General features: G+C 32.7%; 1 protein-coding gene across 3 annotated transcripts in view; it reads left to right on the top strand.

Moving 5' to 3' along the window:
• LOC126885939 (uncharacterized) overlaps positions 1 to 12,571 on the top strand; it is a 313,786-nt gene that overhangs the window by 290,266 nt on the left and 10,949 nt on the right. For all 3 annotated transcript variants that reach the window (XM_050652762.1, XM_050652760.1, XM_050652761.1), the window contains one exon: positions 3,633 to 3,777. In XM_050652762.1, coding sequence (XP_050508719.1) covers positions 3,633 to 3,777 — 145 coding nt within the window. The remainder of the gene's footprint in view (positions 1 to 3,632; positions 3,778 to 12,571) is intronic.

Raw genomic sequence — 12,571 nt, 5'->3', positions numbered from 1 at the left:
TCCTACAAATGAATTATAATTTGGGAAATATTTATGAATGTACAATGGAAAAATACTACACTTTTGTGAACTTTTTGAGTTTGGCCCCGCTTATTTTAAAAAAGTAGCAAAGTTTACAATGGCAGTAGAATTCATCATCATCACGCAGCGCTACAACCCTGGGTGGGTCCTGGCTGACTGTACAACTTTCTTCCAATTTCTTCGGTCTTCCATCAACCTAGGGTCAAATGGAATGTTCATTTTCCGGAGATCTGCTTGGATGTTATCTCTCCATCGCATTCTGGGACGTCCAAGTGGTCTTTTGCCTGTAGGAATCTCCTCCCATACCAGTTTCACATCTGAAGTCTTTCGTTATGAAGTCTGTGCACGTGGCCTGCCCATCTTAATCGCTGTGATTTAATTTCTTGGACAATATTGGTGTCATTGTAAAGTGCTTTTAATTCGATGTTGGTTCTGATCCTATACTGGTTTGTGTTAATGTCGTGGTGAGGTCCGAAAATTTTTCTAAGTATTTTTCGTTCAAAACGTCTGAGCTTTTCTTCGTTTGATTTGGTCATGGTCCACGTTTCGCATCCATATGTTAGTACTGGTCTGACGATGGATTTATAAATTTTGATCTTGGAACTTCTTGTAAGATTTTTTGATTTTATAAGATTATCCAGTACGAATAGAAAGCGATTTGATGATTAGATTCTGTCTTTTATTTCTTCAGTAACATCGTTGTCACCTGTGATTACGGCCCCCAGATACTTAAAACGTTGTACTCTTTCGAAATTGAAGGTGTTGATCGTCACATTTTGTCCTATCCTGTCTCTTCGTGTCGTTCTATTTATACACATATATTTCGTCTTCTCTTCATTATTCCTCAGCCCTACTTCGCTTGTTGCTCCTTCCGCCTTGTTGAAAATGGCTTTTGTGGATAGGATGGAGTCTCCAACAAGATTCAATGCGTAAGCTCGTAATAACTTGGGACCTTGAACCGATAGCAGTTCTGTCCTTATTTCGGCCGACCTCATGGCTTTCTCTAATACAAGGTTAAAAAGTAGTGGAGATAACGCATCACCCTGTTTCGAGTCCAATGTTGATTTCAAAGCTGTCAGACAGTTTATTATTTACACGTACTTCTGATATTCCACCCTCCATACATACTTTAGTCATCCGAATGAGTATTACGGCAGTAGAATTGGCAACACTTTTATCCTATATCTGTTCACTGCCATCTGAATGTGACTTCCACTATAGTAATTGTAACTGAAAATCAGTTTTTTTGACACTTTAAAAATGACGCGACGTCGCTTGTTTGGTTTGCTCACAAAATTACCCTTCTTTTGATCTTTTTACTTTTCTTTAAATGCAACTGACTATTTTACTTGTTGCCAATGACATTGATACCATATGTTGACCAATTTGTAATTTTGTATACGTTTTCCTGGGCTAGATTAAAAAGTTTTGGTGATTAGTCCATTCTTTCACGGTTTTTGCTCTAAATTATTAAAGAACCGCTTGGATTGACATGAAATTTGGATACGTATAGCTTCCATGTCAAAGAAAAAAAGTGATATTGTGCCGATGTGTGCTTTTGCCCTGGGGTGACTTTCACCCCCTCTTGGAGGTGAAAAAATATATGTCCAAAGTAAGTCCGGAAATGGGTAAACTGACTAATTTTAAGTAACTTTTGTTCTATAGAGCTTTTTCGCCAAGTCAACACTATTCGAGTTATTTCCGAGTGAATATGTTCATTTTTCAACAAAATAACCACATTTTTAGACGGTTTTTCGCAAATAACTCAAAAAATAAGTATTTTGTCGAAAAAAAACGGTCTTAGCAAAAATATAGCCTATAAAAAAGTAAAAAAATGGTGTACGCGTTACGTCTCTGGATCTCGTAGAACCAGAGTTATATCCAATGAGAAATAGATTCATATTCACCAAATTTCAAATAGAATATTTCGACGTGAAATATCCAAAAAATTAAGCACTTTTTGGGAAAACCCATTATAAACTTTTTAAAGAGTTTAAAAAAGCTTTATTTCTGTTTTTACAAAAAGATTCTAGCATTAAATTTAAGCAAGTTACGCTCCAAATAAAGTTGTTCCTTTTGTTTTTGCAAAAAAAAAATCGGGAAGACCACCCCCTAATTAGCAACTTAAATGAAATTAACCGTTACCGCTCCACAAATTATTCTACTTATGTTGTGTTTATATGATCTGTAAGTTTCATCGATTTAAAGTGCTTATTTTTGAAAAAATTTGGTCTCAAAGTAAAATTTTTAAAAATTTAAATTTTGAAACATATGCTTTTTTTCAAAATAACTTAAAAATTGTTAGAGGTACCAAAAATCTCGTAATACAAAAAAAGTCAGATTTGCTTTTCTGAATATCATGTATTTTTTTGTTTTTCTGTTAGACAAAAATTGATTAAGATTTGGTGTTTCTAAATTTGCATACATTCGTGATCAGTGACTCGTTCAACCCCTTTTAACTACAGCCCTTTCAATAATAAGGACTTTGAACCGATGAAACTTACAGATCATATAAACAATATATACACGAGTCAAGAAACTTGTGAAGTCGTAACGATTAAGTTCATTTAAGATACTAATTAGGGGGTGATTTTCCCGATTTTTTTACCAAAAAAAAAGGGACTAACTTTATTTTGAGCCTAACTTGTTTACTTTTGATGCTAGAATTTTTTTTATATAAAACAAAAATGAAGCTTTTTTAAACACTTTAAATAAGTTGTAAAGAGTTTTCCCCGAAATGTGCTTCATTTTTGGTTATTTCACGTTAAAGTATTCCATTTGGAATTTGACGAATATCAACCTATTTTTCATTAGCTATAACTCTGCTTCTACTAGGTGTAGAGACGTGATATATACACCATTTTTTAAATTTTTTACAGGCTATATTTTTGCTAAGAATGTTTTTTCGACAAAATACTTACTATTTGAGTTATTTGCGAAAAACGTAAAAGCGTGGTTATTTTGTTGAAAAATGAACATATTCACTGCCAAATAACTCGAAAAGTATTGACTTAGTGAAAAAACTCTATAGAACAAAAGTTACGTAAAATTAGCCAGTTTATCCATTTCCTGACTTTCTTTGGACGAATATTTTTTCACCCCCAAGAGGGGGTGAAAACCCCCCCCCCAGGGCAAAAGCACATATCGGTACAATATCACTTTTTTTTCTTTGACTTGTTAGCTATGTGTATGCCAAAGTTCATGTCAATCCAAGCGGTTCTTTAAAATTTAGAGGTTTTGCAATATTTTACCGTTAAAGAACGGACTAGATATTACGTCTCCTTGTCTAACTTCTCTCTTAATGGGGATGGGATTTGTATTTTCATCTAGTTGTACTATCAAAGTTGCGTTTTTATATATGTTATGTATTCGTTGTCTATATCTCGAATCTATTCTACAATAATTATTATTCATAGCTTGTTCTATGGCCCACATCTCGATACTATCAAATGCCTTTTCATAGTCTACGAAGGCAAGGAATACGGGTAGTTGGTATTGACAAGTTCCAAAATTGACAAGTTGTGCAAATTAAAATAAATACGAGGTGGACGGTTAACTGTGACGTTGAGTGTACATATTTGTTAACATAAAACTTAATAATATTTTTTTAGATCGAACGTAAAATACACTGCTTGTATTATCGATGAAGCTACTCAGTGTACTGAAATAGAATGTCTTTTTCCGATTATGCTGAACGTAGATAAATTCATTCTCGTTGGAGATCCCCAACAATTACCTGCAGTTATCTGCAATAAAGTAAGTCACTTTTAAATTATGTTTTAGTTTGACTATATACAATATAACATAAAAACTTCCCCATAATTTTTTATCAGAATCGGTGTTGTTAGTTCATTTATACACCGTTGACTGATGAAACAGAAGAATACGAAGTACTGTGTCAGAATTTAAAGATATTAAACCTTTAAAAGAAGATGAGTTCATAATAATTTTACCGCCAGAAAAAGGCAATGTAACCGTAGTCATGGAGAAAACACAATGTCAGGAGAAAATTCAAGAACCAGTCACAAATAGATCATACACAAAACTACAAAAGGGCTAATTCCAATCCTTAGAAAACAAAATATACAGAACATTATCCAAAGTACCCCGCACAAACCTTATGGAAATTAGGTCCCAGTGGATTTCGTTCATACTTTGGGAAAATACTCTTTGAAGCATCCTGAAGGATTTTCAAGATATAGAGACACAAACTTGTAAAATTATAAGATTTACTGGGTATTCCAATTCCCTGATTTACTGGTTATCTGGCAACATGTAGAAGTTTGGATCAAGGAAAAGTACTAGTAGTCTAGGATTTTTCCTGGTTATCCAATGGCGACCTTTACTTTGACCTTGACCTTCAACCAACGTCATCTTCTAGAGTTTCGAGTGTTTTCGGCATTAAATTGATATAAACAGATTACTCATGGATTTTTGGGATCGCTAAACACGAATATTCCACAGAATTCCACGAATCCGGAGGACGTGGTGGCCAGGGCCACTGCAAGGGACGTCATCTTCTAGAGTTTCGATGGTTTTCGGCATTTAATGGATGCAAATGAATTACTGGAAGTTTTTTTGAGGTCGTTAAACACGAATATGCCACCAGAACCGACTCCCAGAGAACCTGGTTTCCAAGGTCAATGAAATGCGCTCCTGGAGTTTCGAGGCTATTTGGTACTACATTAATGCAAACGGATTAGTTATAGGTTTTTGAGGTTGCTGAACACTAATACGTGATCAGCACAGACACAGGAGCACCTGGTGCCTAAGACAGGTTATCTTCTGGAGGTAAAAACCTAAGAGTAATCCATTTGATTTCTCCGAAACTCCAGAAGATAACCTGTCTTAGGCACCAGGTGCTCCTGTGTCTGTGCTGATCACGTATTCGTGTTCAGCAAGCCCAAAAACCTATAACTAATCCGTTTGCATTAATGTAGTACCAAATTACTACCCTCAAAGCTGCAGGAGCGCATTTCATTGACCTTGGAAACCAGGTTCTCCGGGAGTCGGTTCTGGTGGCATATTCGTGTTTAGCGACCTCAAAAAACCCTCCAGTAATTCAATTGCGTCAATTAAATGCCGAAAACTATCGAAACTCTAGAAGATGACGTCCCTTGCAGTGGCTCTGGCCACCACGTCCTCCAGAGATCAATTCTGATCGCATCTTCGTGTTTAGCAATCCCAAAAACCCATGAGTAATCTGTTTATATCAATTTAATGCCGAAAACCCTCGAAACTCTAAGAAGATGACGTCCTTTGAAGGTCAAGGTCAAAGTAAAGGTCGCCCTTGGATAGTGAAGAAAAAATCCTAGACTACTCGTACTTTTCCTTGATTCAATCTTCTACATGTTGCCAGATAACCAGTAACTCAGGGAATTGGAATACCCAGTAAATCTTATAATATTTCGAGTTTGTGCCTCTATATCTTGAAAATCCTTCATACGATTGAGTTGTGCCCATTAGAACTTTTTATCAAGATGCTTCAAAGAGTATTTTCCCAAAGTATGAACGAAATCCACTGGGACCTAATTTCCATAAGATTTTTGCGGAGTACTTTAAGGAGTACCTGACAGATCACCAAAGAACAATGATAACACCCCAATACAGCAGGACACCACACCTATACGGACCAATTTGCAGTAGCTCAGGTTCTCTTTGCAGCAAACTGTCGAAGTTTCTGTTATATATAAGACAGCCAGTGGAGCAAAACATGAATACTTGTATAAAAAGACATATGATAGCAGAAAGAAAACAATAAAACGATTCAGAAAAAATGCTCAAAAGAAATTCAATAAAACATAAAAAAATACCATATGTAAAAGGCTTATCAGAACAATTAAAAGGATAAGAAAGAATATGTAAAGCAACTAACACATTGAGATATATTCTTTTTAAAACCAAACCCAACATCCAATGGTAGAACAGAATGTTCACTTCAAAACATGGGATGACTACAATATCGAGGCCAAGTAAGTCAGCTGTCAAATTGGTATCACCATACACCGCCAATTATTAACATTTACAGGTTAAGATAATTCATAATTTTTATTTCAGGTGGCTTAATCCCTTATAAAAATGTCTGTTTGTTGATTTTTTTGAAGTTTAATTTTTTTGTTGTTACAAAAATTGGACATGTTGTACGAGTATGTATTGAACATAAATATTATAACCTAACATTTATGTACCTATTTTGGCATGGGATCTAAATTTGACATATGACACCGTTGTCATATCCTCAATGTTTTCATACATTACATAAAGTTGCATTTAAAAAATAGTTTTGAAACATCAAAAAAGTAAAGTTTTGAAAAGTAAATAGTAAAATATCACTGTAAGTACTGGATACAAAAAGCTCAAAAAGAGGATAAATGCTAAAAATTGAAGAAAGACTTCTGTGTAAAAGGTATATTTATTAAAACCCCAATAAAGGGCTACATTAAAAGACAGAACGTTTTCGCTCTAAAGAGAGCATCATCAGTGTTCTAAGCCTAAAATAAGTATTGTCCTTTTCATGATCATTTTTCAGTGCGTAACAAATAATAGGAAAAAAGGTAAGTCCGTGATAATACACATTTATGACATTTATTCTAACATGACATTTTAGTTAAATCTGACAGTTGTCACATTTTATTTTCAATTTGGAATAAAAACAAATCAAATGTGTTTCTTGCATTTATAAAATGGTATTTTCTTTGATTTGTATAGTCTTATAAATTATACAGATTATATTTGTAATATTATTATCTAATTAAAAAAAATATTTTTTTATTATGGCGCCATCTATCGACAACTAGAATAATCACCGAACTAGAAATAATTACCGAAGTAATCACCGACGTGCCTTTTTTCTGTCATATACAATTTAATACGTTAGAAAGAAATCGAAAAACTGTGACGCACTGAAAGATGATCATGAGAAAAAGAATACAACCATAATTAGTGAAGACAAAAGTAAAAAGATTTTTAAAGGTTGACCAAGATAAAAAATTAGGTTATACTTAAGCCACCAAAAATACATAGGTTAAAACCCTTAAAAACGCCGACCAAAAGACATTGGCGTGTATTATGTTAAACCCTGGCGATGGGTGAAAATGAAAAAGATATACCTCACAGCATTATATGACTCTACCACGTGTATGTGGGTGGTTGAGTTGATTTATCTGTCTTCACAAAGAGAAAGGTGAAAGTCAACTAATTACAGGTGACAGGTAAGAAAGCGTTTCTGTCTGATGACAGCACAAGACAGGCGGTCCAACATGAAGATTTGTGAACTGATATGTAGTTAGGTACACTAGCCAATAGTTTTAAAAAATTTATTTGTAGCAAAATACGATAATAACAACAAACATCATATGCTGGGATTATAAGTATTCACTATTAAACTACCAAGAATGTTATACAAAGTGGAAGTACCGTTATTTGAAAACCAATTGTCAGTGGGGTAAAATGTAGCCCTTTATTGGGGTTTTAATAAATATACCTTTTACACAGAAGTCTTTCTTCAATTTTTGTAATTAATGGTATTGGGACCGTGCAAGTTCGGCAAAGCGACCCCTATTTCTACGCTCTGTACTTTTATTCGCACTTTTAATTATATTGGCCAATTATATTAGTCCTGGTTACTGGATAATTGTCAAGGCTATAGTCCAAAAAAATAATAAGAAGAAAAAATAAGATGCAGGTTATGTTATGCAAACCTAAACAATTGTATGTAGTAAATAAAATTAGTTATTAAATGCAGTTCTGCAAGCAAATTACAATTAATTAAATTTACCTTTATATAATAATTGCATATCATATCGATATTGTGGAGCAATATATAATTTTTCTGCTTCAATGACAGAAGGTATGAAATATACGTCCATTTGACAATTTCAATTGACAATATGAATTATTTAAGATAGTTGCAATATTTCTCCGCGACTCGCGCACGGTCGTTTCTCGTTTCCCTTCCAAGTACTTGCACACCGCGAATACAGCCAGTTACGGGAAATTTTTCCTTATGGATTTTAGGATAAATGCTCTTAAATCAAAGTTAATTAAAAATTGTTATAAAAAAGAAGATCAACTCATAAATGTATGTATTACACCGTTCTTAGGCGTCAACGCCCTTCGGTAGGGATCTATGGGGAAGTATCACCGAGCCGCAAGCCCTTATCCCTTGCCGTACTGCTCCCGCATAGGTCGATCAGGTGCCCACATATTTCAGTCTAAGCGCCAGCTTCATATTTAGAATTTTATACTGGCGCGTTAGCCTTTTTGTTTTTCCGATGGCCTGGGCTAGGTTTGATCTCACATACCTTAAGGCGAAGTGAAGTGTGGGTCAGCCGCTAGTCGCACTGAGTTATCCGATCAATTCATAAACAAAAAAGATAAATCAAGATAATAAGTGAACTGCTAAACAACTTTTCCCAACAATGGCCTTTTTTTCTATAATTTTTTCAGACTATAAATTTATCTTTATATTTTAAACGTTCTTATACAAGCTTATTCTTGTACATTATATCATTATTGATTGAAATTATACAAGAAATAAACAAAAAAGTATGGCAACACTGTTACTCGCAAACATAACTTTCAGATGTAAAAATAAAGCTTAAAAGTTATGTTCATTGCATACTCCTACAATATGTCCCAAAAATGTTTTTAACGGGTTGACTGACGCATACTCCTATTGGAGTGTGCTGGCCTCCTTCGGTGACGCCGCCTACTCCGATGGAACTGATGGAAGTATCGATCACATAATCTAAGTAAGACTCACGGAGTAGTTGGCGTTACCGAATGAGGCCGGCACACCTCGTCAGTCAACCTGTTAATGCAACTTAATTTTCAACGAAAACTTTTCGTTTATAAATTCGCAAAGTCTGTGTGTTATTGTGTTGCCGCTCCTGCAATACTTGGAGCAGATTTATCGATGGATTCTTATGTAGTTTTTTCTTCTGAAACCAAATCTGAAAACAGCATTTCGATATCTCTAACCGTCTTCGAGATAATCAACCTCAAAGTCTAAAATGTGACGTCACAATCCTTTTATTTTCTTCCGACACACTAAACGTCAGCTGAAATCGTTGCTAGTAAGTAGGCTAGTCTTTTAATCTGAAAATTTGTTAAGCAAAGCATAGGTTATTTACATTATTTGAGTTTGACACTTCGTGAAAGACTAAATTTTAAATAAAGTATTAATAAAATATCAATGACATTTGATTTTTTATAGTGAATTTAATTATTATATAAAATAAATACGATGTTCAAAAATACAATTTGAGTATATTTTAAAAGCAATCATTTATTAACAATTTTAAAAAGGTTTATACGAGTATACGGCCTCCCCTTTAATGGACTGTTCCATTTGTTATTGTAGTCCGTTCGCTAAACTCAGACACAACTGGTTAGTGATTTTAGTAGGTAATTTTTTTTTGTTTTTAGTAATTATTTACTAATTATTTAGTGATAATTAACTATTTAGTAAAAATTTTTTTTGCCAAATTGGTTAAATTACTGAATAAAATCACTAGCCAGTTGTGTCTGAGTTTAGCGAACCGAGTATATGAAATGTTGTTTGGAATAAAAAATTATGGTCTGATATGTGCAATGACATCCTTCTAATGGAAAAAAATATTTGAAGATTTTTCTCAAATTATGGATACCAACAACATTTTTATTTATACCTCTTTTATTTTTAATTTGACGAAGAAAAGTTATTCTTCATAAAAAGCTCTTCATGGTCTAAGATTTATGATGCAACCATCATATCAAATTTTATTAATTTTATACGAGGTATATAAAAAATATGAATTTCGATCAAGAGTAAAGTACCTTTATAGTTAACAACATTTAAATTAGAATGATATAATTGCACATTAAAATATAATTTTTAATTCTAAGCAACTTTTCATAATAGCAATTTTCCATATTATGATTTAAAATACGTAAATTAACAAAGTTTTCGTTATGATAATGCTCGAATTTTCAGCTTATTTAATTTTTTTTTTTTTCGCAAATTGTTTAATGAAAAATTTAGCCCGTCTTTTCAAGCGTCTGCCTAATGAAATTATCATTTCTATAATATGAAATTATCATAGAATTATCATAAAATGAAATTATCAGTAGTAATTGGACAAGAGCTCTGAAATGATTGAATTTTTCCCGAGTGACACTTTGACAGTTTTAATTTCACGAGCCGAAGGCGAGTGAAATTATGTCACGAGAGCAAAAATTCTATATTAATTTCAGAGGTCGAGTGCAATTTGTTGCGATTATTTCATGAATAAAACTGTTCAAAACCAAAGTTTTATTGTAATTTATTTATGTAAGTACCATTAAACACACAGTTTTTATAAATATTTGACGATTGAAAGTCATCACTTTTATAATTTTTAAAACATTAATTGTCATTAATGTCACTGAATGTATTTTTTCGTAGCAACGAAGGGCATGTGACGTAATATACTTAACGACGGGAGATTATCAAAAATTATCGATTTAATTCAGATTTCTGTAGCTTTCTATTGGTCAGAATCTCCTATGAATGAAATAATCATAGAAATGATAATTTCATTAGGCAGACACTTGAAAAGGTAGGCTAAATTTTTCACTAAACAATTTGCGAAAAAAAAATTTAAAAAATTAAGTTGCATTAACAGGTTGACTGACGACGAGGTGACTGACTGCATTGCCTATGTTCCTGTAACTGTAAAGTCAAGGTAGGACGGACAGTAATATTTCGATTAAAGCAAAAAAAGGACCATATACGATTTACTCAATCCAAAAGAGATACCTCTTGGTCTACTGTTATATTTTGTATATAGCCCGATCAGCGAACACAAAATTTTACGGAAAACCTCCAAAAAAATAAAGGAAGGATGAAAATTTGGGAATAGGTAGTTGAAATTGTCTATTATTATATAAGAAAAAGTTTACAATTCTACATCCCCTCCATTTTAAAAAAATTGGGAAATACAGGGTGAAAAGTATTTTCTCGGGAGTGAAAAAATAAACGTTCAAAATAAGCCCGGAATTGGATAAAATGACTAATTCTAAGAAATTTTTGTTTTATAGAGTTTTTTCACTAAGTCAATACTTTTCGAGTTATTTGCGAGTGAATATGTTCATTTTTAACAAAAAAAAAACATGTTTTTGGTCGGTTTTTCGCACATAACTCAAAAAGTATTCTAGCTAAAAAAATATTCTTAGTAAAAATATAGCTTATAAAAAATTTAAAAAAATTGTGTACGCGTGAGGTCTGCAGACCCAGTAGAAGCAGGGTTGTAGCTAATGAAAAGTAGGCTCTTCTTCGTCAAATTCCAAATCGAATATTTCAATGTGAAATAACCAAAAAACAGAGCACTTTTCGGGGAAACATTACAACTTTTTTAAAGTGTTTAAAAAGGGTTTATTTTCGTTTTTTAAAATAACTTGTAACATTAAAAATAAGTGAGTTGCGCTCAAAATATTGCTGATCCCTTTTATTTTTTGGTACAAAAATCGCGAAAATCACCCCCTAATTAGCTTCCCAAATAAAATTAATCGTTACCGCTTCAGAAGTTACTTTACTTATGTATTGTTTATAATATTATCTATAAGTTTCATTGGTTCAAAGTGCTCATTTTTGAAAAAAATTGGGTTTAAAATAAAACATTTTTTTTAATTTTGAAAAAGAAATGGAATTGTTCATTGAATTAACTAATTAAAATGTACGTTTTGCTTTTCTGATATTCTTACTTTTTTGTTTTCTTGTTAGACAAAAATTGGTTATGCTATGGCTGTTCAAAATTAGCCTAAACTCGTGATTAGTTACTCGTTCAATCCATTTTAACTACAGCTTTTTCAAAAATAAGAACTTTGCACCGATGAAACTTACAGATCATATAAATAATACATAAGCAAAGTAACTTGTGAAGTGGTAATGATAAAATTTATTTGTTTAGCCAAATTAGCTTTTTTTGCCAAAAAATAAAAGGAACCAACAATATTTTGAATTTTCCAAAATCAAAATATAGTCCAATTCCAAAATCGAATATTTCGAAGTGAAATGACAAAAAAACGGAGCACTTTCCTGGGAAAACTTATTATATCTTTTTTAAAGTGCTTAAAAAAGGTTTATTTTTGTTTTTTAAAAAAACTTTTACCATTAAAAGTAAGTGAGTTACGCTCAAAATATTGTTGGTCGCTTTTATTTTTTGGGAAAAAGAATCGCGAAAATCACCCCCTAATTAGCATCCAAAATAAAATTAATCGCTATTGTCTCACAAGTTAGTTTGCTTATGAATTATTTATATGATCTGTAAGTTTCATCGGTTCAAAGTGCGTGTGTTTGAAAAGGCTGTAGTTAAAATGGCTTGCACTAGTCACAATGGAGTCACTAATCAAGAGTGTATGCAAATTTGGAACAGTCATAGCATAACCAATTTTTGTTTACCGGGAAACAAAAACTCCAAAATATTCAGAAAAACAAAACGTACATTTTATTACTCTTTGAAATTTTTGGTATTACTAATAATTTTTAAGTATTTTGACAACAAAAATTAAATTTTTTTCAAAATTAGAA

This window comes from Diabrotica virgifera, chromosome 6 (genome assembly GCF_917563875.1).
Source record: "Diabrotica virgifera virgifera chromosome 6, PGI_DIABVI_V3a".
Lineage (NCBI taxonomy): Eukaryota > Metazoa > Arthropoda > Insecta > Coleoptera > Chrysomelidae > Diabrotica > Diabrotica virgifera.
This window is presented reverse-complemented; position numbering and strand designations above follow the sequence as displayed.